Consider the following 24,978-nt stretch of genomic DNA (forward strand, 5'->3'; position numbering starts at 1 on the left):
TGAGCGTGGCTCAGGCAATGAATATTGCGGAGGGCGTGGCTCATCACATAAAGGCGTATAACATCTCAAGGGTTTCACCTATCACCAAACAACTTTGTAAGCATATGACCACACATAATCTGAGGGGACCCCTCCATTATTGACCCCATCAAACAAAATGGGGGCGCTAGAGAGCTAATTTCTTATCTAGGCCTAACCGCCGTATCGACTTTTACTAAACTTGGTAGATATGTAGAACAGGACGCCTCAAGGTGACTGGAGAAATTTAACTCTAATTGGCAACTGGGTGGCGCTATAACAACAGAAAAATGCTTAAAAATGGCTAAAATGCAACCGATCACTGTGGCTCCCCCTGTGGCCAAATGTTTGTTTGTTTTCCTAATTTTTGGTATGACTAAGTCATTGTATGGTATGTTGTACATAATCACCGAAACTGTCAGTGTGTCAGTCAGTCAGTCATTCTACCAGTGCGGCCCACTTTTAAGTCAATACAACATATAAACACTTTAACTATCTGCCTTTCAACGTGCTACCTCAACTACTAATGTACAGTTTTAGGCCACTAACCATCCCACTATTGGCAATGGTACTACTGTACTTTCAATAAAGCAATCATACTATCAAATTCACAAAAACTCTGTCTGAATACATTGCTCTTCTTAATGGGTTCAGTTGACTATTTAATGTGCAATTACGTGGGCAACTGTACGTGGGCAACTGTGCACTCAATGGGTATAGACTAGTCATGATGTATTCAACAAGCAATTCCAGTCAGAGTTCCAGTCAGAACACATTTGAAGGGATACTACATCAATTTTCAACCAGCTCTGTATCAAAACAATGTGGGTCGTATGTGTAAATGAAATATGGTAAATTTCCCTTTACCTAATCAGTGCCTAGATATCCCACCTTTTGCCAGGGGGCATAATTTATGTCATCTGGCAGTGTTTCATTGGATCTCAGGCTGTTGCTCATACTACAGGCTGTACTTCCACATTTTCGTCTTGCCTGCCACACATGCCGCTGACTGCGCTGATCAAATATAAACCAAGATTTTGTTACTGAGTTGCCTATTTCTTGCCTGAAATGCTTTCAAAAACACATTTTAGCTTCCTGTTTAAATGTAATACGAGATTGTTTCTTGCTAGCTAGTCACTATGGTTTCAAATGGACATGTTCACATTACTCCCACCATCGGGAGTGTTTATTGGTCTGGTGCGGTGCAGTGCATTCTGGTAGATGTAGGTTTTCTCCCTCTTGACCACCGATTTTCAAAAATATTTGCGTCTTTCTAATGCATAGTCATCCAGGTTTGATTAAAAGGCCATCTTTCCACCAGTGAAATACTTCTTTAAACCTACCTCTGGTGTGACGTCTCTCGGGGCGAAGCCAGTGCCTCCGGTGGTTAGGATGAGGTTAAGTTCCTTCTCATCGCACCAGTCCACCAGCGTCTCCTGTTCACACACACATACACAAACACACCATTAATTGTTATTACAAACACTATCATCATTTATAAAAAGACAGACAGACAGACAGACACAGCAGATAACATATTAATAGATCACGTACCTTGATTTCGTCGATCTCATCCGGCACTATCTTGTAGGCCGTGATCATACCCCCCAACCTGAGGAAGAAGACAATCATTAGATCAGAGATACAGTTATTAATGTTACGTTCCAGAGAAGATACTTTATTGATCCCTGTAAGAAAATCCTCTTCTGTCTACCTCCTTTTCTACAGCGAGGTTAAAAGGGTCAGCTAAGGAACTGTAGATATTCACTCAGTGAGCGGAGAGCTTAAACTCAGGATGACCAGTTGACGGGAAGTCTTTCTTCTGTCCATGTGCCGGGGTTGTCGTACTCCAGACCACTTTTTGAAGGTCTCAGACTCAACCACATTTTGACTCAGTCTTGTCTTGGACAACGAGGCCTTTTAGGAGTCTTATTTCAGGACCAATCAAGATCACCACTGGGGGGATATCACTGTTTTAGTTTGCTCATAGAAAAAAAAACAAAGGAAAATTCACACACATAAAATTCACCCCTGCAATGCCTTCTGATTATTTTATCAAGACGTTTCTAATGGTACACTTATAAACAGATTTGAAACTACGTGAATTGTTCCCTCTGCCTGATTTTAATGCTCTCATGAGTACAAGGATGAATGAATCGGTTGGGTCTTGTCATTGTGTGTAGGTGTTCTAATATTTCTACATTTTACAGTGTATTTTTTATGTTTTTTATTGTGTGGTTCAGATTGTTGATCTCAATGGGACTTACCTGGTTAAATATGGGTTAAATAAAATTAAAAAAAATAAAAAATACACACATATTCGTTACTGTATATCATAAGAGGTGAATGAAGAGGAATCTTGATTTGTTTTAAGTGGGTTTTTATGTGAATGTGGATCTTTCAGAGCAGTTTGAGGAGCGCCTATGGTGTGCATGATCCACATTTTATCATAAGTGTGTCATGCACTGATCTGGTCTTGGTCCTGACTCAGTCTCCTCTCGATACACTCAGGTCTTGGTCATGACTAGGTCTGGGTGAGCTTGACTACGACACTGCTATATGCACCACCCTTCTGCCACAAGTGTTTCAGCAGGGTAAGTGACAGACCTGGGATATTGTGGGCTCACCTCTTTCTTTCTCATAATGATAAGGCAGAAAATACCCCCCTACAAAACCCCAGACATGCACCCCAAAGTCCGAAAATGTGGCCTTTGTCTCACTAAAAATGTCTGTTCTTCAGTTCTTGGTCTGGCACCAAACAAGACCTTTAAAGTAACCCTACATCTGTCATTTAAGACAATGCAGGCCTGTGAAAACACTGACGAAGAGAAAAGAGAGCAGGCGACAGAGACCTAGCAGATGCGGTAAAAATACGAGGGAGAAAAAGGCAGTTGAGGGAGGCAGGAAAAAGGGAGAGACATAGGAGTATAAGAGCAAGTAAGGAGGAGAGAGAGGATGCCCTTGAACATCCCCTCCTGTAAGGATTTTCCACAGGACGGCCCACTGAAGAGGGAGCTCTGACAAGGACAGAGCTGCTGCTGCTTCTGCTAAACAGCGATCCATGGCGACCTCCTGTGGCCAGACCGGGTATGACACCCCAAAAAGAACAACCCCAGGCTCAAGGTGAAGGCTCTGCACAGACACCCCTTATGTAACCCTTTTCTTTTTTTAAGAAGCGCTATTTTTGGGAGACTACTGCATCATGTTTCCCCTCCGCGTCAGCCACTTAAACGCCATGATACCCTCCCTCTGACAAATACCCATGAACTCTGTGAACATTAAAGCATCCGCTGTTTTTTTCTTTCTTTCCTCCCCCCTCCTCTGCCTCTCTGATGCTTTTAACCACACGGAAAACTCTCGCTCTTCACACACTTGGTTACAAAGAAGAAATGCTGCACACCCCTGAAAATATCATTCACCAAATCCATCAGCTCTGCTCGGGTTTAAACTGTGCAGCGGAGCAGAGCGGAGAGACACGTTTAAAGCAAGACAACACCAAAATACTGCAGCGAGCATGCACGGAGACGAGGCGTGGAAGTCAGAGGGAAGCTGTCTGCTGCTGACAAAAGAGGCAGAGGAGTCAGGAAGAATCATTTAAGAAGTTATTTTTCATGAAACGCTGCACATGCAGGGCTACTCAGAGCACCCGCTAACTTGTGCACCACACACACATCTACACACACACTGCGCTGACATTCCTGTGATGGCAAGAGTGATTTACTTCTCTTGATGTGCTTGGGAGGGAGGTTTTTTTTTGGCATCTCTGCATGTGTCTGTGTGTGTGTGTGTGTGTGTGATTGTGTTCATGCATGTGCATTGGTCCGTTTATGTGTTTGTGTGTGTGTCTGTGTTACACCTCGGGAGAGTAAAGGAGCTGTCAGGACAAATCACCTCTCTCCCTCTCCTGGGGTTTTTATGCCTCTCTGTTTCAGCCCAAATGAAAATATGCTCAACACAAATAACTAGGGTTCCTTCCCACCGTTTCCTAGGCAACCCCTCCTGCCTGAAGCCTCTAGTTGCTGTGTTGTTCATCGTGAGCGTGTGAGAGTTTGTGTGTGTGCGTGCCGGTGAATGTTTGTGTTTGTGTTTTGTCACTATCGGGGATGCCATTTCTGCGCGAAGGCAGCAATATGTTGTTGACTGGACATTTTTGAGGAGGTTACGTGCAGTTGTATGTTCATCTGTGAGGCGTGATGTGATTTGTGTATTCATCAGTGCGTGTATGTCCATGTCAAGAAACACAAAACGTATTTATAACATCTGTCACATCTGCAGCATTTATGTACACTATATGAATGTGTACAGTAAGCCTGTGGATGTATTTGAATATATTTACATACTGTATATGTGTCTGTGTGTATTTTTGTATTGTATCGCTGTGTGTACACTTTGCACAACACATGTAGTGTGCACACGCAGTGATACCCAGCCCACATGCTGTGTGCGTCACCACAGATATTATTATATATGTGGCTCCTATGTGAGTAAAGAATCTGGAGTTTCTCAAGTTCTCTTACAGCTATGTATGTGTGTATGTTTAAATATAGATGCATATGTATGTATCTCTAGAGTTGTGTATATATATGTGTGTATGTACAATATATATGTACCATATGTATCACTGTAGGTATACTGTACATGAATAGACGTTTGTGCATACTGAGCAGAGACGTGTTTCTGTTATATAGCCTGCTCTCAGTAATGTATACGGTGGTGAGCAGGTGGCACCATGTATGATAGCCTTGGCCACGGGTGTCTGACTGTGTGTGAATGTGACATGTAGCGTAAAAGCGCTTTGGGTGGTCGGAGGACTAAAAAGACGCCATACAAGTGCAGATCTATTTACCACAATCTACATCCTCCAAAAGACTCATACAGTTCATACTTAAACATTAAACAACAACAGCTGGAGCCTATCCCAGCTGTCACTGGGTGAGAGGCAGGGTACACCCTGGACAGGTCACCAGACTATCACAGGGCTGACACATAGAGACAGACATTAACGCGCACATTCACACCTACGGACAATTTAGAGTCACCAGTTAACCTGCATGTTTTTGGAGAACCCTGATAAAACCAACACTGATAAGGTGAGATCATACAAACTCCATACGGAAGGGCCACAGCCGACTGATGGGTTTGAACCTGAAACCCTCTTGCTGTGAGTCAACAGTGCTAACCACTGTACCACAACCATATATAAATATGTGAATACATTTCCATTTTTATCACACATGCATACACACATTTATGTTCAGTATATACTAGTATATATTGTATGTGAATATAATATGTAAGCGTGTACACCAACCCAGTCTCCTAGAGATCATGTCTGTATACCACTGAATTGCATTCATAATTACACTGTGGTGACAACGTAATGGCTGCCTGGGTAATGTTCAGACACAATGTTTCTTTTGATTAAACACTACATTTATGTATCACGCTGTATTCACAGGGTAGATAGCAGACACACACAAAGTGTGAGACAGTGACACCAGACTGCTGTCTGTGGTTAGGTTTGCACAACAAAAGCACTTTGGTTAAGGTAAGGGAAAGATTGTGCCTTTGGTTAAATTTTAATTAAAAAGGTAAGAAAGAAAAAATCCTGTAGTCACTATGAGTACAGAGTGTACTGCAAGGTTGCCTATTTTGGCAGAAAGCAAAAAAAATGTCAGTGAACATTTTGCTGATACGTTCAGAATCAACATGTTTGTGATTTGCCTGATGCGTTGATTACAGTAAGAACAATTCCTCATCGTCTACATTGCTAACTCCCTTGTTAACTATTTGCCTCCTAAAACACTGTGATCATCTGCTGCTGGTTTATTAGAGGTTCCCTGCAACAGCAGAAAGAAGATCAGGGATGCAGCCTTTATCAGTTACACCCCAAAGCTATGGAACACACTACCTATAGATATCAGGGAAGCCAGCTCGCAAAATATTTTAAAAGAAAGCTAAAAACGTATCTGTTCACTTTGGCCTTTAACTAGCTCTGACTATCCTGATACAGGTCTGAAACTTTCTTTTTACGCTTTTACTTCCTATTAACACCTCATGCTGCTGCAACTCTTAAAATCGTACTTGATTTTATGATTTATAGTTTTAAAATTCTATGATTTTATAAATCAGTTGTTTTATGTTCATTCTGTCTATTTTCATGTGAAGCACTCACACTGCAGTGTTTATACTCTCCTTATTGTAAAGCACTTTGTGCTGCATTTCTTGTGTCAAAGGGTCTTATATAAATACTATTACTATTATCTTTATTATTATTATTAAAATGCTAATAGCAAACGTAATTCGCTGTGCATTACATGTGCTCAAAAGCGTATTCCTTTGCAGTGGCCAGTGCTCAATTACAACCCGAGGCCCTTTCCTGCATGTCATCCCACCTCCTTTCCTGTCACTCTTCAGCTGCGCTTAATAATCCTAAAAATGTACTGCTATTATTTTTCATATTATAAAATGATTTGCTGTTTCAAATAATTTCTAGGAGACAGAGCTCCGTATACTGTCCTTGTCTGGTACTAGACCTTTGAATCTCAGTTTGCTCAGTAATTCAAATAAGCCTGGTGCTGTGAACACTGACAGCAAAGACGTTTCCTCCCGCTGGTGAAAACAATCAACCAATCAGAGCTTTATAGACGGAATAAGAATGCAACTGTCATCTAACTACGTAGCTAACTAGCTGCATACATCCATGGCATTAATGAGACTGACACAAATTGTTAATTCACAGAAATAACTCTAACCAAGTGTTTCAGACGCATACAGAATAATCAAAATGTCTCTGGCTCAACTGCAGCTGAGGATTTGTTGCATGCCATCATCTGAATTTACATGCATATGCACATATGTGTGTGTATGTGTGCACATGCATGCACATACAGTGTGTTTCTGTGTGCTTGTATAGATGTGACTGTGTTTTTATATGAGTGTGTGCATAAATGTGTGTTTCAGCATGACTGGCTGCTCTGCAGATAGAGTGCTTGGCTGTATTTGGGTGGGTGTGCTCTGAATTGAGGGAAGCCTATTAGAGGGGAAAGGGCCTGCAACATTTTAATCTCTAACACCCATCTATGTCTCTTTCTACTGCAGGGGGTTACGACACATAAAGCTCTTCCTCAAACTGCAGGCCAGAGGTAGTCAGCCTGGAATAAAGGCTTTCTGCTCGAGGTGTGGACGAATCCTGATGCGGGCGGAGGAAGGAATGGAAGGGGGGAAGGGTAGGCGGGAGGCGGAGGGAGATGGAGGGGGGGACATGGCAGTAGTTTTGGCCTGAAAGCCTGGACGCCGGGGCCAAAATCTTTCTATGAATAAAAGACGAGCACAGAGAGGAGGATACGGAGAGAAAGACGGGACGAGAGGGAGCGGCACGGAGTGAAAAGAGTGAGAAAAAGAAAGGATAGACTGTCAGGGGCACACTTAACAAGAGAGAGGAAGAGTACGTGTGTATGTGTGTGTGAGCCAGCTGCAAATCTCTGTGGTTGTGGGACACTTCCAAGATAAGACCCATCTGCCAGGGTGATTTCATTAATAATACACGCTCTTTGTACAGGGCACTCAATCTCACTCTCTCTTTCTTTCTTTCTCCTGCTTTCTTACACACACACACTCCATCCAGGGAGGAGACGAGAGTCTTGGCCATCTCCACGCTCCCAGTAGTAGCATGGAGTCGAGCCCATTACAGCTGAGTTGTTGGTTCGTCCATATGTAGGAAAGCTCTCAAGGGGTCACCTCTCAACATGTTAGCTGATAGAGGGAAGGATGAAGGGATGGAGGAGGAGGAGGCGGAGTGGACTAGCCCACCTCTTCAAAACCCCTACCGTGATGAGAGCTCTGAGTGCTCAGCGAGGGGTTCCACTCTCATGATTCCACTCACAGCCACTAAACAACACGCACAGCCGCCTCAGAGACACACATACACGCTTTAAAATATTCTGCAGACCACTCCACCCCACAAGCGCTGTATTTATTTACAGAATAAATGTCATCCTGGTTCAGATCTGCCATTGCTGACAGTCGCCTCTCCCATTTCTTTTCCTTTTTCTGAGCCGTACCGGCCACACCGCAGATCACACTGACTTCTTATATTTAAACAGCAAAGGTACCGTCTGCGGCAAAACAAGCACTGCCCATATGTGTTTCAATTACTTGCTATGTAAACTACACCTACACCCATACATTTACAGTCTGTAAATAAATGGCAATCAATTTACAATCAATCATTTATTTGTCACATGGAATAATACAAGGCACACCTTGCTTACACCAGCTCCTTTAACCTGTGCACTGTAATTTAGTCCTTCTTTTTGGCGTCTTCTTACATTGATAGCTGCTGCTTTATAACTGTCCATGTTTCCAGATGGTTCTGATAATCCGTGGTTTTTGGTTGTGCAATGATTTGACTGTCTACACACCCGTATTCCAACAAGACAGCCGCATGGTTGATCCTCCTGAACATGGGCAGCGTCACTCTGCAGCCGCCTCTGAACGGTGAAATGCAGAAACAGGACAGCACTTCATATTCCCACTGTCACACCAGTTCTTATTCACTGTAAAACACACACACACCTCCTCTCATTCTCGAACCACAGTCCTGTCCTCTGTCAGATTCACATGAGCTTCCTGGTTAAACGGTGCTGTCCAGAGTTTAGCCAAGTTTCTGTGAATCAAAGGATATTACTGTTCCTGATCCCCCATTGGAAACGGATGCTGCACGAAGGTCGTCTGGTTAATTTTCCAATGCCTGTGCAATGCCTGTCCAATGTCTTGCTAGCAGCTAGCTAGCTAGAAGTTCGCAAGACTAGAGTTTACTGACTGGTGAGTTGATTTCCTCATCCTGATGAGTGACCTGCAGCCAATGCGCCACCACAGTCCAACGGCAACCACAAAAAGCACCACCAAGACGAGCAAATTAGACGTAAGAGCCTAGATTTTGTACAAATTTATCAAAGCTGACTGTGAGGCGACTGGAAACGTCCGCACCTAGGTCATAACTAATGGGCTATCTGAACATTTGATTTAAACTTTGAACAGCAAACAATAGTGCCAATGCGAATTTAATGTATTTCTCCTTTCTGACATTTTGACATGACGTCATCACGTCAGGTCAAAGTAGGCCTACAAGGGTCGGCGTCAGCTTATGGGTCAGCTAAACCAAAGATGCTCTATAACAAAAGATAACACATTACGCGCTGTGCCAACTGTATGAAATGGTAGGCCTATACACCACCAGTCTCCTAAGTGGGTATAGTCGTTTCTTGCCTTGCATCCCCACACCTGGTTTGAAGAGTAGTGGACATCATGTTGATAGATAAAGGAGGATTCAAAACAATACAACACAATATATGGTGCAAATTCAATGTTTCTTTCTTATTTTGCTGCTTATTTCTATCGTCTAGCTTAATGCCTGATATCAACCGAATACAAGATCATTTCAGTTATTGCCAGATCTCTTGAGCGTGTTGCTGAGACAGAGACAGGTCTCACACAAAGTTACCTTTCTCATGATTTTTCTGTCTGAAAAATTATATTTTAGTGTCAAAATGTTTGGGAGATATGTGGCCTGTGAAAAATGGGTTCAATATTTACTTCAGTGTCTATGGGGTGAATTAGTCATAATCTGTGCTCACGTTTTTATCATCCATTGGAATAAATAGACGCAGGGTGGTGAGGCAGTGGCAAACCCCAAGTGACACAGAGACAGGAAATGACTCTAAAGTCATCTGTCTTGGTTTATCAACAGGCTAAATTTAGAGAGGGATCTGTGGTAGGGGGTAGAGGATTGCATTGGGATTGGAATCATGTGGGACCCAACAAAAATCTCGCGGGAACAGGTTATTTTATTTTTACCACAGGTGGGAGCTGGCAGTACAACAACAACAACAACAACAACAACAAAATGAAGACAACCATGCAGGTCCAGGAGATTCATTACCATTAAGGATGGAGATGTCAATAAGTGGAATGGAAAAGATGATAAAGAAGGACAATGCAATAGAAAAGAAAAGCAGGACAAGTTGGACATTTAGAGGAAATTCTCAGGCATAACACAGATAATAATAATAACACTGAATCCCACGGACACCAGAATTACTGTAGTAAGAATTCATTGATAGTAGGGCCGTAACGGTACATGTATTTGTGTCGAACCGTTCGGTACGCGACTTTCGGTTCGGCACGACCCTGTACCGAATTATTGGGCGCAGGATATTATTTTATTTTATTTTGTTTTATTTTAATTCTGTTTTGCGAGCCGAACCATTTAAAATATCTAGTTCCCCGACGGACATAATTGAGTGACGGACCGAGTAAAATATCTAGTTCCCCGACGGACATAATTGAGTGACGGACCGAGTCCCGCAAATCTCCGCTTTCACTTTATGCAGCGCATTCTTGCATTTTGACAACATGGCAAGTGAGCCTGACGAACCTGAAGACCCACCCGCAAACAGTCCTCCGTTTGGGAACACTTTGGTTTCAGGGTAAAATACGAAGATGGAAATAAACAAGTGGACAAGACAAAAGCAGTGTGCCGACACTGCATAACAGCGGTTGGGTATGTACTTGGAAACACGTCTAACATGCTAACGCATCTAAAGCGACACCACCGAGTTTGAACGTTAACCGGCACGACTAGAAAAAGCAATCTGGTGCAAACTACGACATCGTCGTCGTTTAAAAAGAAAGAGCGTTTCCCTGACCATCGTGCTAAAGAAATAACCAACGCCATTGGAGTTGAGTAAAATTGTTTAAGCTGCACTTATAGATTTAAGCATGTTTTGTTTACTGCACTTTAACAAAGTGGGAAAGCTAAGTAAGTTCCTAGTAAAACTGAATCTGAGCAGGCTTTAAAGCTGACCAGCTGCACTATACTTTGTATTTTAATTGAGTAAAATTGTTTAAGCAGAAATGTATATTTATATTTTCATTCAAACAATGTGAAAAAGCAGGATTATATATATATTTGTTTCATTCAAAAATTGTGTAAAAAGAGTTAACTGCTGTGGTGGTGTGTTTTAATAAGGTTACCAATAAGTAAAAGATATTTAATAGTTGTCTATTTTTTTCATTACTGTACCGAAAAAAAACGAACCGTGACTTGTGTACCGAGGTACGTACCGAACCGAGATTTTTGTGTACCGTTACACCCCTAATTGATAGTCAATCTATTGTGCCGGCATGTATGGCAAGAATGTTTGTGGGTGCTGGTGGGAGCTGACCAACACCCTACAGAAATGGGCGGGAATAGATCAGGTGGTTATGGTCAGTAATTTAGCATGAGCAGGAAGGAGCGGGATTAGGAAAACACTCCCGAGCAGGGCTGTAGTAGCAGGAGCTAATCATGGATGTATGAAGAGAACGGAGCTAATCAATAGTGTAGACATATTGAATGGGCTGAGAAAGAGCAGGAACTTGCCAAGACAGTTGTTTTGGAGCTGCTTTTTAGAACCATAAAATATCTTGGACGCAAGGGACTTCCACTGCGAGGGCACGGCCATCAAGATGGAGTTTATGGCAGTTAATGATGGAGCAGATGCAACGTTATGATTTGACAAGAGGACGTGGGTAGGTTCAGCAAAGAGGGCACGTTCTTTGGACTAACGGCTGATGGAACTACATCCGAGGAGTTTTCCTGTAGTTCACTAGTCATGCGCGTACGTTGATACTGTGCAGCACCCCTCAGCAGAAGTATGTTCCCACACACATGCACAATAATTACAAATATGTGAGTGATAAGCAAGTCGATCCAAATAAAAATGTCTTATAGTTATTATAATGCTTATTGGTGCTGGACCTGTGTGTCGTGTGTGTGTGTGTGTGTGTGTGTGTGTGTGTGTGTGTGTGTGTGTTTGTCCCCTGACTGTCTCCTGACTGTGAAATTGAGCCCACTGTCACCCATCTGATTGACTCCTAGCTATTCTTAGCCGTGACAATTTGTAAAATTGACAAAGGTTGTTACAACACAAGTAGCTGGAGGGCAGAGACGCAGAGCTGGCTCAACAGCCCGGGGAGGGAGGCTCACTCAGCCTTCAACACATTAACACCCACAGACACACACACACACACACGACATGCCAAAATATATGAATCTATACCAAAGTACTCACTCATACTGGAAAGGTAAAGACGCACAAGGACACCCACATGTCCACACCCCTGCCTCATCTGTTTGTCCTTGAGTCTGGGCATCATTTGTTTGACCCCCCTCTGCTACTCTATCTCCAAATATCATTTGTCACTCCACCTGACGCACCTCTGGATGCTCCTGAATGCCAAACCGGGCAGACTGATTGATTGCATGTGCTAATGTGTGCTCTATTTGCAAGTGTGTGCGCCTGTGATTACAGTTTATGTTACGTGTCCTGCTGTGGCCCCTTCCTCCCCTCCCCCGCTCCCTCCTCCTTCCTTCCCCTGCTCTCTCTCCCGTTCTGTCTCTGTCTATGTATCTCTGTCACAGCAGCGGTGGCACATTGAGGGCACAGCGTTCCGGCTGGTCAACCTGATGGAGCCGCTGACTCGTGGTGTGGCGTGGATTAACATGGCATGGAGGATCTCGGGGCCAGAGGAGGTCAGCCAGAGCCCGTCTGCATCAGCTACCATCACCGCGGCACAGCAGAGCAGACAGGGGAGGCCAACGCTGACTGCCTGTCCCAATGTCTGATTTAAATGTTTAACAGCACCCTGTTTAATCCAAGATCAACCCTCTTGGTTAACCAAGAGCCCTTAACTGTGGGTCCACACTGAGCGACACCACTAACCATCACTGGAAGTCATTTCCCATAGAAGAGACCTGGCCAACGAGTCTAACATCAACAAACCTGCCAAACAAAATAAACTGAACTGGACCTTTTATTAACTGTCAACACACATTTCCTCATTACCCACTGGACGTGATCTTATTCTGTCAGGTAAGAGCAAAATTGATAAGTTGATTTTGGCCATTGGAAACATCAGGAGTTCTTTAAAACTATAATAGTGGTGACATGAATGTGTAATGCAAAGCCCCTTAGGATGCCATGAATGCAGACCTTGCCTTGCCTTAACTATAAAAATCCACCTCTTATATTTCTTGTGCTGATCTGTAACTCATAAACCCTAATGAGGGTGGAGATTAGTACACGTCATCACAATACACTAACATGGGGAACATCCAAGTGTACTTTCTCAGATTCACTCAGTCAAGATTGTTTCATGTTGAAAATACCCAAAATAAATGACCTCTTACATGTCCACAAGTTTTTTGTTGCACTCCTGCTACTCTCTTTAAACAGATATCTGCTTATTAATGCAGAATCTGTAGGAAACAGTGCATAATTTGGGTATCAGGAGTGTTCTGGTGTCCGTATGTAGTCCATGTTGTACTGACAGATCAAATCTGAGTGGCAGGTAAAGGTGGAACGCAGTGGCCTGAAATGCAATCTAACCCATCGACTACCGTCAGATATCTGAATTCACATGCAGATTATCTGTTTGGAGATATTAGCCGAAACAGCTGACACATGATAGAGGAAGTCATGGCCCAGATTTCCACTGGCTACAGTGGATATCCCAAAATATTGGCCGTTGCCGATAGCCCATAGATTCAGAGATTGCACTCTTGCTAGCAAATGCATATTTCTTTCTCAAAACACTTTTACTACAAGAGATTCTAAAGGCTGGTGCTCCAAGCATTTACATTTATGAACTATTGAAAAGGGTAGGAGAGGAACAGAATCCCAGTAACAGTGTTACGTATTCAAAATATAAAATATGAGTAACTATTCTGTTACAGTCACTGTTTAAATTGGTGGTTTTCTGAATACAGTAACCATCTTTAAAAGTAGGCTACCTGAAGAGATTACTTTATTTGTTTTGTTTTATTTGCTCAAACACTGTGTCTAATTGAATATGACGTGAGCAAGCATGATTGACAACATCAGTTTGATTGCATTGTTTCCTATTGAGATGTCCGAGTTAGCTGTGAGCGACATACTGCTGGACTTGTGTTGGATGCCCAGATTACATTCATTCCTGTCTCTCTCTTTGAAATCTCCACAATGAATGAGAAATGGCTCCTTTGTTCATTTTACATGAGGAGTTAAATATCACAATATAAAACATGTGTTCTCTGATTGAAAAGTATAAACGTAGAAAGACAGCAAGTACTTATCCATCTTTTCAGTGGTTAGGTCTCCTATTAAGTGCACAGCTGATAGGTACGTGGTTTCTTTACATGACGTGACAAAAGTGCAGATTTTATGGATTCAGTATGAACAGAGAGCAATGCTTGCTTTTAGGACACGGTGTAAAGTTTCTATGAGGCACGGATTTCCCAAGATCCAGACTAATGAGCTCAGCAAGACGATTGTGAAGTACTCCAAAGGCTATCCAAAGTATTAAGAACACGTTACTTATGGTGAATGTTAAAAGCACTGCACTTGTAGTGCTTTTCTAGTCGTCCGACCACTCGAAGCGTTTTTACACTACGAGTCACATTCACACATTCACACACTGGTGACCGAGGCTACCATACAAGATGCCACCTGCTACTCAGTAACCATTCACACGCTCCAACACACCAATGGAGCAGCCATCGGGAGCTATAAGGGTTCAGAATCTTGCCCAAGAATACTTTGACATAGGGACTGGAAGAGCTGGGGATCGAACCGCCGGTCTTCCGATTAGTGGACGATTTGCTCTACCTCTGAGCCACAGACAACTTAGTTTGCATAATCTCATGGAATATGTTACAAATTACATTTTAAGGCAAGCATATGTTTTAAAAGTAACCCTCCCAGCACTGCGACTGAATAGGAAGTACCAAACTACAAAGGGAACTAAATCACCACCTGGATTATATTCACTGGCAAGAAGTGTTCTTATACCGCACATGAGTCAAGGAAGTTGGTAGGGTGGGTGGTGGCTGTACAAAGGGTCTGACACCACTGGGTTAAATTTAGGTTGAGAGATAATCCCTTGAAAAAAGAAAAAAAAAAAAGTAAATGCATCCTGTTTTGTGCTTCAAGTCAGCATTGACTCTTTAAATACTTAATCAAAACCAAGTACTTTGAGTTGCTGAAACATAAACTCTGTTAATCATGTGGTATATTCCAAAAATTACAAAAAAAAATTGTGTATGAATATTGCCTGAAAGGTTCAATACAAATATTTCGCAACAGCAGATTCTTGCATTAAAACGTTCCTCGTGATGATGAAAAAATAATCTGGGTAGCATTATGTTTGTCTTACAGTGTATTTAAGATGGCACATAAACAGTATTTACACACAGAGTGGCAACATGTACACAGTTTCGGAAAATATCTGTGCAGAGCATACTATACACAAGCACAACTACATGTGTTAATAACAAAAAGCCATTATTATGTAATTCACAAGTTGGAAAATTACTGCAAATAAATGCTGGTCTGTTTTGGTTCTCACAGCCATAAAACAAAACACACATACATGGATTAAAGCCTGTTCATGTGTGTACAGACAGATTCACAAACCCTCCCAGAACAATACAACACCAAATGTCCCCTAGTGTTCGTACTGTACAAATAAGCATACGATGGATCACTAATCACTCTCTGGCACTCTGTCTAGCGTGACGCACATGACATGGCACAAGCCTCCTCTCACTCCCTCTCTCTGTCGCACAGACTTGACACACACATTACACGTCGGCCTCAAAATAAACATACCGTAAAGGACGTGACAAGCATGGATCAGTCCAGGGTCCCGTAGCGGGGAGAACTGGTGACACTCCAGTGATATTGACTGGTGTGATACTGTGACAGAGGAGCAGGGGAGCTCCAGCGAATCAATGGCTGTGTGGAGAATGATTTGGACGGCTAGAGAAGCGTGTCTGAGGCTGCATGTTGGGGGTCACAGATCGTGGTGTTCGAGACACAGACTGACGGGAAAGGCAGCGTGTGATATGTGCAGTTTGTTATTGAACGTTGGAATCGAACTCCACCAAAAAATCTGACACAAATGTGAACTTTTCTGCTGTGGACTGCTATTCAGTTTAGGGAAAAAGTATATGGACACAGGCATACCTCTGGAGCTGGTCTGGGCTAGACCTCTTTGTTCTATTTGAGGTAATCACGCTACAACCATAGAAACAGAATTAGAGTTAAATGGACACTGGACTGTTTGCTGCAGTCATTTGACTGGCTCAAAAGGAAATGGCGACTGTTGTAACAGTGACAGCTAATGTCGGAAGAGCCGTAAAGTGCGTCTATTTTCGTCTACCGTACACACTTAAACCTTTTTCCCTATGTACAAAAGCCCACTCCCACCTGCCAAGATCTTGCTTTTGAATTTAATGTGACAGGTTACAATTGGCATTCACTCTCTGGACAAATGACTCTACAGTAGTCCCAGGTATTTATTGGCATAATTTTGCCCCTTTTGCAGGCTTGATGAGATGACATAGCGCCACAAAATACCATCCGTCTTCGTCCAAGCTTGAACATCATTCAATAACCATTCATTTAGTAACGCGTTTTCCAGCTTGTCCGTGACATTAAACGTGACGCACCAGTATAAAAAAACGGGAAAAGAAACAGACATGCATACTCATCTACTGTTTGCAGAGTCATGTACACGACTTAAGTCTACTGGCGATGGAAAAAGAGTCTATCGCCTATTTTTAGTAGATTTTCCCGCGTTTAAATAACCTGCATAGAGGTGCTAATTTTGTTGGAAAAAGGGTACAAGCCAGCCTTTTCATTTTGTCTCTTTTTCATTTCACCTCACTTATTTGACTCACGACCACATCACATGGTATAGAGTCCAAACATTACCTACAATGACAAAACAATAGCACACAGCGTGGCTAAAGTATAACAAATGTTACTTAAATAAACAAAGGACATACTTCAAAAAAGGATGTAGTTTACGAATAACTTTTGGCTTGTCTGATTGTAATAACAAAATTAATTTAAACATAAACGGATGGTTTAAATAATACCTACTTTTTAAGTCATTAAGCTTTCATTCTGATACTCGTGATGTAGCCTGGGCCTATAATCAGAGACGACTGTCCATACTCTGTACTACTCCATTGCTTGTTTGGCCGTTACTGCAACACCTTACCTCAGTGACTTTGCTACTTGCCGTAAGCTGGTTTATGCAAAAGCTAGCTCACTACAACAGTCACAACTCTTAGTAATGGCAATGATACACATAAAAATGGCTGCCGGTCTGACCAATCTACTTTTGATTTGAACTGGAACGTCCACTCTACTCTCATTCTAGTTCAATGGCTACAACATAAGACTAATTAAATGTTAGTATACTTCCAGCTTTGTGGCAACAGATTAGAAAGAAACCTTTTACTCTCCTGATTTAACATGACAATGCCCTGGTCCGCAAGACGAAGTCCATAAAGGAGTAGTTATCAGTTTGGCTGTAGAAGAACCTGCATGGCCTGCACAAAGCCATGACCTCATCCATATCAAATGCCACCTTTGGGATGAGCTGTAACTGTGAGCCAGTTCCTTATCGCCCAACATCAGTACCCAACCTCACTAATGCTCTTGTGGCTGTATGGGAGCAAATCCCTGCAGTCAGATCCCAGTATCTTGAGGAGAGCCCTCCTAAAGGAGTGGAGGCTGTTAAGGCAGCCGGCAATGCACATGGTTTTGGAATGCAGCAATCACATACAGATGTAATGTCCACATACTTATGTGTTGTTTCTTATTACATAGGAGAATGTTTGCTTCAACAAATATCATGTCATTTTTATCACCTTCACACTCTTTGTCATATTGCGGACTGTTTGTTTTAAAGTTAAAGAATCTATAAGAGACGTTCATTGTCACGAGCTAGAAGAAAACCCTTAAACCACTACTACAGTTATCTACACCAGTGGTAAGTCAAATGAGATGCTCCTTTTAAACCACCTGAAAGACGCAAAAACAATATTTTAATGCATTTGGCCCAGGATTCAGGATTTGACTCTCTTTGGACGTACACTTAAAGATCAGTAGTGATGGAAATTACTGTTTTCCTTAGCGTTCTATGTGCTCTTTTGTCACTGATCACATCCCTGTTAATGGAAACAAGTGCTGATTTCACCTCCTTTAGCTTCTTTGAGCAAATAATGACTTCTCCCCGCTACTGAGAGTCATCCTTAAACAGAAGAGTGCCGCAGCTCTTTTGTTGTTGCCATGCATGCTGGGAATTTCTCTCATAGGGCGACACCGAGCCCCGACATGTTGTGTTGAAGAGATATTTTTAGTTTCTTGGTTGCACAAAAAGAAAACGTCTCACACACACACATACACACACATACACAGAGCCTGTGCATATTTTTTTGTGTCGTGGATTTAAGGTTACTTAAAGGACTTAAGTCTGGAATTAACGATTGTGTGCGTGAAGGTTTTCTGCCGTCATTTCTGTGGGATGAATTTTCATGAAGAGGCCAGTACTCACAGGGAGGGATCATGGACGAGATCTTTGAGGTTGACGCCACTGCGGTCCTCTGCAAGGTTCCGAAAACAGCTGTCGCTCACTGGATGGACAAAGAGAGACAGGAGAAAGTTAGATTGGCACACTAATTTATAAGCAAGGACTTTGGCACAAACGGCCATTGTTACATCACAGGTATTCTCCAAACAGGAAATGATGCTTTCTTATGAATGTGACTATTGAAAGGAAAAAAGTTATCAAGCCATCCAAAAACTGAAATCCATTTCCCCAAAAATCTTTTACTCTCATGCCAGCTCACATTTTGCAAGAACAAGAATTACTATTTTCTAATTTTCAAAACTGTGTCATGGTTGGGCACGTGTGATTACTCAAGGTGAGAGACTGAACTGATCATCAGATGAAGAAAATGACGAAACACACCAAAATTATCTTTCTCTGATCTGATGATGAAAACTAGGTGAATCACAACCAAGACGCTCCGATCCAAGCACACCTCTGAGTAGATCTGTGCTGCTCCTGAATTCATTCTTACATTTTGATCCAACATCTACACCTGTGTTTTGACATACAGGGCTCATCCATTGTGTTTAAATTAGGGAGGATAGGATGCTACTACTTGTCAGTTTACCTGTACATAAAAAAAATCATGTCTGGTGTAACTGCTACATTGTTTCCCGCATCATTTTCCCCCCAAAAGTATGTTGCAAACCAAATACGGTCACTACAAGACTAAAGCGAACACTGACACTGACATCACCTTCACCCTCCACACTTTGTGATCATACTGAGCTGACGTGAAGCCACACCTTCACCGTCTCCAACCTCTCCTCATGCAACCACGGCAGCCCCTCGACTGCAGAGCAGGTGCGAGCCACATGAGTCATCACAGTGATCACAGACGGATAGAGTGACGGATAGAGTGAGACAGGGAGGAAGGCATGGGGAGAGGAAAAAGTGAGAGGAGACAGAAAGAGACAGACGAGGAGGATGAAGAGAGGGACAAGGTGTTTTGTGATCTGACGGGGCCAAACGTGAACGGACACGCTCGTGTCTTAAAATAGATGCAAAACCAAGCACCACCGGAGGGCGGGATGATGATGATGGTGGCGGCGGCGGCGGCGGTTGTGGTGCAGTGGATTTAATCCAAAAAAACTTGACGTGCTAGTTGTAGACAAGACTGGAAATGTCATGATGTTACTCCAATGAAGTGCCATGATCCATGAACGAGAGGAGGGGCGGAGGGATGGGGTGAGAGGATGGGTGAAGCAAGAATGGTGTAAAAAATGGAAGTGGGATGGCAAAGGGGGGAAGGAAAGGAATGCAACAGAGCTGGAGGATGGAGGGATGAGAGTGAGGGATGGTGGTGATGAAAATAGGAGATTGGGGTGGAGAAGAGGAAGTAGGATGGAAGGGATTTTTTGAAAGGGGGGGGGCGTGATGAGGAGAGAAGCAGCGGCGATGGGGCAGCGCTGTGGAGACAGAGGTAAACAGAGGGTGCAGGACGTTGCTCTGGGCTCTGGCAAATAAATGGGAGAGTGCTGACATTTGCACACCGAGCCAGCTCAGAAAGAGAGGGAGAAACAAGAGAGACAGAAAGACTGCGGGAGGGAGGGAGAGAGGGAAGGAGGGGGGTGAGATACAGCAAGAAAAAAAAGGTTGAGGGAGGAGAGAAAAAGGGGAGCAAGCACATGGAATACACACCACCCTGGCTTTAGAGGGGCACTGCTGCATAAGTGCATGTGTGTGTTTGTGTGTATGCGCGTGAAGAGGGAACTTCCTTCAAGACTGCAGTATGCCTTACACACACACACACAGATACACGCACGCACACACACACACACACAGAGCCCTCCTCAGTCTTTCTCTCCCAGCTACCCCTTGATCTAAAAATAGCCGTTCCACTCTCCTACAAGAGGCAGCAACCATTCTGAACCAATCAACACGCTCTGTCAAAGGCATCGGTACCCACCACCCCTCTATGTGTGTGTACCCGCACATGTGTGTGTGCATGTGTGCAACAAGGGGAACTCCTGAGTGAAGGTAATAAAACTGCCCCTCCCTGCTGCACCAGGTTAGTGGAAATGGTGGGAAAGCGATCCCCCTCTGCAAAACAATGGCACGGAGAAGAACCCGAAAGCGAGAGGGAGAAAAGGGGGGGAAACCAAAAAGAGGGAGAGAAGGAGTGAGAGTGGAAGAGAGGGGGATCTGGCTGCAGTTGAAACAGGCTTCAAAGGAATATTAATGTGATCCTGTGCAAGAGCTGAAGACAGGGAAAGAGAAGGGGGAAGAGGGAGGCAGGAGGGAGGATGGAGGAAGAGGAGCGAGAGGGGAAGGGGGGGGGGGGGTGGGGGTGCGCAAGAATTCATGACACCTGCTCCCCTCCAGCCTCCCGAGCTCCACCCATGCACCTTTCTTCAGGTGAATCTGCAGCATAGCTTTCATCGCCTGTCCCCGTGCACTGCATCATCTCTGGAGTCCGTCCTAAAATCCGCAATGTGGGAGAAACCAGGGATTTAATCATTACAACAGATGTCCACTTAGCTTTCCCTCCAACCCTCCCAACAGTTCAGAGTCAAACCTTATCCCTGAGCAGCCGCTCTACTCCGAGGTCATGGTGAAAGTGAAGATGCAATGCAGTGACCCCATCTCACCCCAGAGGGCGCTATTCCCCACGGTGCATACAGTACACAGCGAGCTAAAGGTCAATGCTTCTACATGGCTGGACAGCGACCAAAGGACAGACAGCTAAGGCCAGACAGACAGATGTCAGAGCTGAGACTGGTTCAAACTACCAGTATATTATCCGGCTATTCTAAGGTCAAACACTTAAAGGGGACCACATGTTCATTTTTAGGTGCATACTTGTATTTTGGGTATACACCAGAGTGAATTTGCCTGCTGTAATCAAAAAACACTTTATTTTCCTCAGACTGTCTGTGCTGGAACACCTGTATCCAACCTTAGTCTGTAAAGCTCAGTTTTAACGCCTGTCGCTTTAAGCATCTGTAGTCTGCTCTGATTGGTCAACGTTTCCACGCCTGCTGTATCAAACCACCGCGAACAGCATTTGGCTTTGAACCCCTTTTTTTTAAAAAGTGGAAAGGTGGAATTATGCTGTCTGGGTCTGTCATGTGACGCCATGGGGCCCAAAAGGACTTTTCCCATAGACTTGCATTGTGAAAGAGATGCCTGTAAATCAGTGGTCACAACCCCTACTATAAGGATTTGATCCATTCGGTGAGATAACATTTTAAAAGACTAGAAGAGCTGCACGATTACATCCTTGTATCCCATGGATGCATTGCAATATCTGGATACAGCATTTGAGGTGGGATGCTGTTGATTCCTATGGAAGTTGCTCAGTGGCGCGTGAAGCCAAAAAAGCTCTATTTCCATAGTATAAAATAACCCGTATGATCGGCGCTACTTCCACATTATTGGGTTCACAGAGCAGGTGTCTCATTTATAAAACAGTGTGTAGGATCCATACTAAAAATGTACGTACAGACAAAAGCTAAAAATGGCATGCACCAAAAGTTATTGGACAATTTCTACAATCAGGCTTCCACCTCACCATGTGCATCGCCAATTTCCCATCTACGCATTGTTCGTAAGCATAGGTCAAAGTCTGTCCAATCAAGTCTGTTTTTATAGTTCACAACTTTTCCATGGGAAGTGCTGTATGCTTCTTCCAGGTCTTGTTTTGTGCGTATGCAATGTTTATAAATGAGACCCCAAGTGTTTCTGAGACCTTTGATGCCCGAGCCGGCTACTTCCCATTAAGTACTCCGCAAACTTGAATGTGGAAAAATTGATGTAATGATGCGGCTCTTCTAGACTTTCTAAATGTTATTGGGCCGAATGGATTGAACATACTAGTGAAATGAGTCATTTCGTGAGAGAAAGAAGTCAAAGAAAAAGAAAGGTTAGAGGCCTGAGGTGCTAACAGGGATTCTTTTTACATACCTTTATCTCATTATTTGAAACTTAGGCCACATTTAAAATGAGCATTCAACATTATAACGTTATGAATATATCAAAAGAAATAAGTAAAAGCATAATAGATCCCAACTGAAGGCAAGAGGAATCTCAATACTTGGCAAGCAATTTCTTTTTAAGCCAGTGCATTCCCTTTTCACATCTGACTTTCCTGTGTTTCTGGGGAGTTTATTTCTATTTTTGGTTGGGTTTCTTTTGTGCATTTTTATAGCTTTAATTTGTGTGTGATAATTATAATAATAACATGGCCGAAAGCTCCGGGAAAAGACAGTAAGTAAGTGGATTATTTTTGTCAAACTACTGTTGTAAAGGTCAAATAAAGACACACTCAGACTAACAATGACAATCTTGCACTTTTCAAAAACAGTGCTGCAAAGTGCCTCGGTATAAATTAAAAAAAGGAAAATGATCATTACAATTGTGAAAATCCAAAAAGGTAACATAATTAATAACAGCAAGAAAAATAATTGAGAATTAAAAAAAATAATTGACGACTGACTTTTCGTGTTTGAGATTGAGTATCTTGATGTCTTAAACCACACTGTATTTATCCATATAGGCATCTCTGTAATTGTAGTAATTTTCCAATTTGATATCTATCTTCTGGTGCCTATGCCTGTATCGACTCCTATCATCTCATATTTGCCTCCACCTGTGAGTGTGTGTGAGCGCAGAAGCCTGGATGTCCCCAGGCTACAGCAGTGGGAGGAGAGCAGGAGGCCTGTGCTTCAGAAGCCTAATGCAGGGCAACACCGCTCACACATGGGATCTAGATGTGCACACCCAAACACAAACACTTGTGCGCACTCTTTAAGGGTTAATCGCTAAACCACAGCAGAGCAGCAGAGATCGAGACACAGGGGAAGACATCAAGAGACCAAAGAGAAGTGATCAGGGAGGGAAAACATCAATATGGTGCGAAAATAAATGGAATAACATGGAAAGAATTATTGCTTAAAAGGAAAGCAAGGAGGAATGGGAAAAGTATTCTGACGCTCTGTTTCCTGGATCCTCTGGAGGTAATATGGTGTATTTGTGTATGTGTGCACAATACAACTGAAACTGATGCTTTGTAAGTCTGTCTGTCTTTTTACAAAGATGATAAAATCAGAAATAAGGAAAAATGCAGTAGTTGCACATAAGCAAGTACATTTACCCAAGTACTATACTTAAGTTATGTACAAGTACCTCAAATTTGTATTTAGAAACTTCTTATTTCTACAGGCAAATCTTGTACTCTCAACTCCACTACATTTGTCTGACAGCTTTAGTTACTTTTTCAGATTACAGTTTTTTTTTATATTTTCTATCCAGTAAAAACTCTATCTCAAAATTTGGTGAATTTAAATTTTTCTGATAAACTGAGGGATTAAGTGTTCCATCATAAACTGAGAAAATTCTCCTACTTCTTAAGCTAAATAAACTCTTTAAAAACCCTCTTGGATCAGCTGGAAAATGCACCGTCACAAAGCTGAAAAATGCTGTTTTTCTGACACCATGAAAAGTTGTCATATTTGTGATGCGTGGTTCTCACAGGACAGCAACACTGCAAACGAATCAATTTCTTGTTAAGATGTGTTGCTGTAGATTAAACTACCCAATTAGCGCAACCTTAAATGCAACGTAATAGAATTTTTTGCACCAGTACCATTAGTCCAAAAACATAACAGTAAAACAGTAACAGAGACGTTTTCTGTGTAATGATTACTTTCACTTTTTAAACTTCAGTACATTTTGCTGATATTACTTGCATACTTAACTTAAAGGGATAGTTCTGACCTTTTAAAGTGGGTTTGTATGGGACACTTATCCGTAGTTAGTGTTTTATGTACAGTAGATGTCTGTCAGCATGCCTCCAGTTTGGAGAAGCAGGCTGGGAAAACCGTTAACAGCTTCAGTTTCCCATCTGTACTCTTGTCAAAGCCACCAGACTCCATTGACAAAAACAGTTATTTTAGCACGAAAAACATGGGAGCTGCTGGTCTACCACTGCTTCAATCAGTGAGTTAGTTAGTGTTATTGTGTGACTTTGGTGAATCTGAACTAATCCTTTTCGACGCCAAAGTCGCACAATAACACAAACAAACTAACTGATTGAAGCAGCAGTAGACCAGCAGCTCCTGTGTTCAGCAATGTTAAATCATTGTTTTTCTCAATGGAGTCTGGCTTTGAAGAGAGCGAGAACGGCTTCATTTCCCCGTTGGAAATCATTAAGGTCAATAGGACATTAAGGTGTAGCAGTGAAAATACTCTCCATTTAGCGTACACTTAAACTGATCTAGATATTTTTAGGTGGCTACAATATGTTTGGTTGTTGACCCCTCCACAGCAGTAGATTGCTTAGCTTCCATGTTGGACTCCAGTCTGCTTATGGATTAGTACCCCATACAACCCCACTTCAAAAAAACGGAACTATCCCTTACAGTAAGTTAATACAGAACTTGTAGCCTACATGTAACGGAGTATTTTCAAAATGTGCTGTTGCTGAAAATTTCTGTGGCAAATGCCTTCATGTATTTTCTGAGCAAAACG

The 24,978-nt window shown here is 42.6% G+C and overlaps 1 protein-coding gene across 1 annotated transcript in view; it reads right to left on the reverse strand.

Annotated features, from left to right (window-relative positions):
* Positions 1–24,978, reverse strand: part of gphnb (gephyrin b) — a 147,804-nt gene that overhangs the window by 81,229 nt on the left and 41,597 nt on the right. Inside the window, exons 2-4 of the mRNA XM_050059038.1 lie at positions 18,451–18,529; positions 1,573–1,630; positions 1,362–1,454 (exon numbers count right to left, since the gene is read on the reverse strand). Coding sequence (XP_049914995.1) covers positions 1,362–1,454; positions 1,573–1,630; positions 18,451–18,529 — 230 coding nt within the window. The remainder of the gene's footprint in view (positions 1–1,361; positions 1,455–1,572; positions 1,631–18,450; positions 18,530–24,978) is intronic.

This window comes from Epinephelus moara, chromosome 12 (assembly GCF_006386435.1).
Source record: "Epinephelus moara isolate mb chromosome 12, YSFRI_EMoa_1.0, whole genome shotgun sequence".
NCBI lineage: Eukaryota > Metazoa > Chordata > Actinopteri > Perciformes > Serranidae > Epinephelus > Epinephelus moara.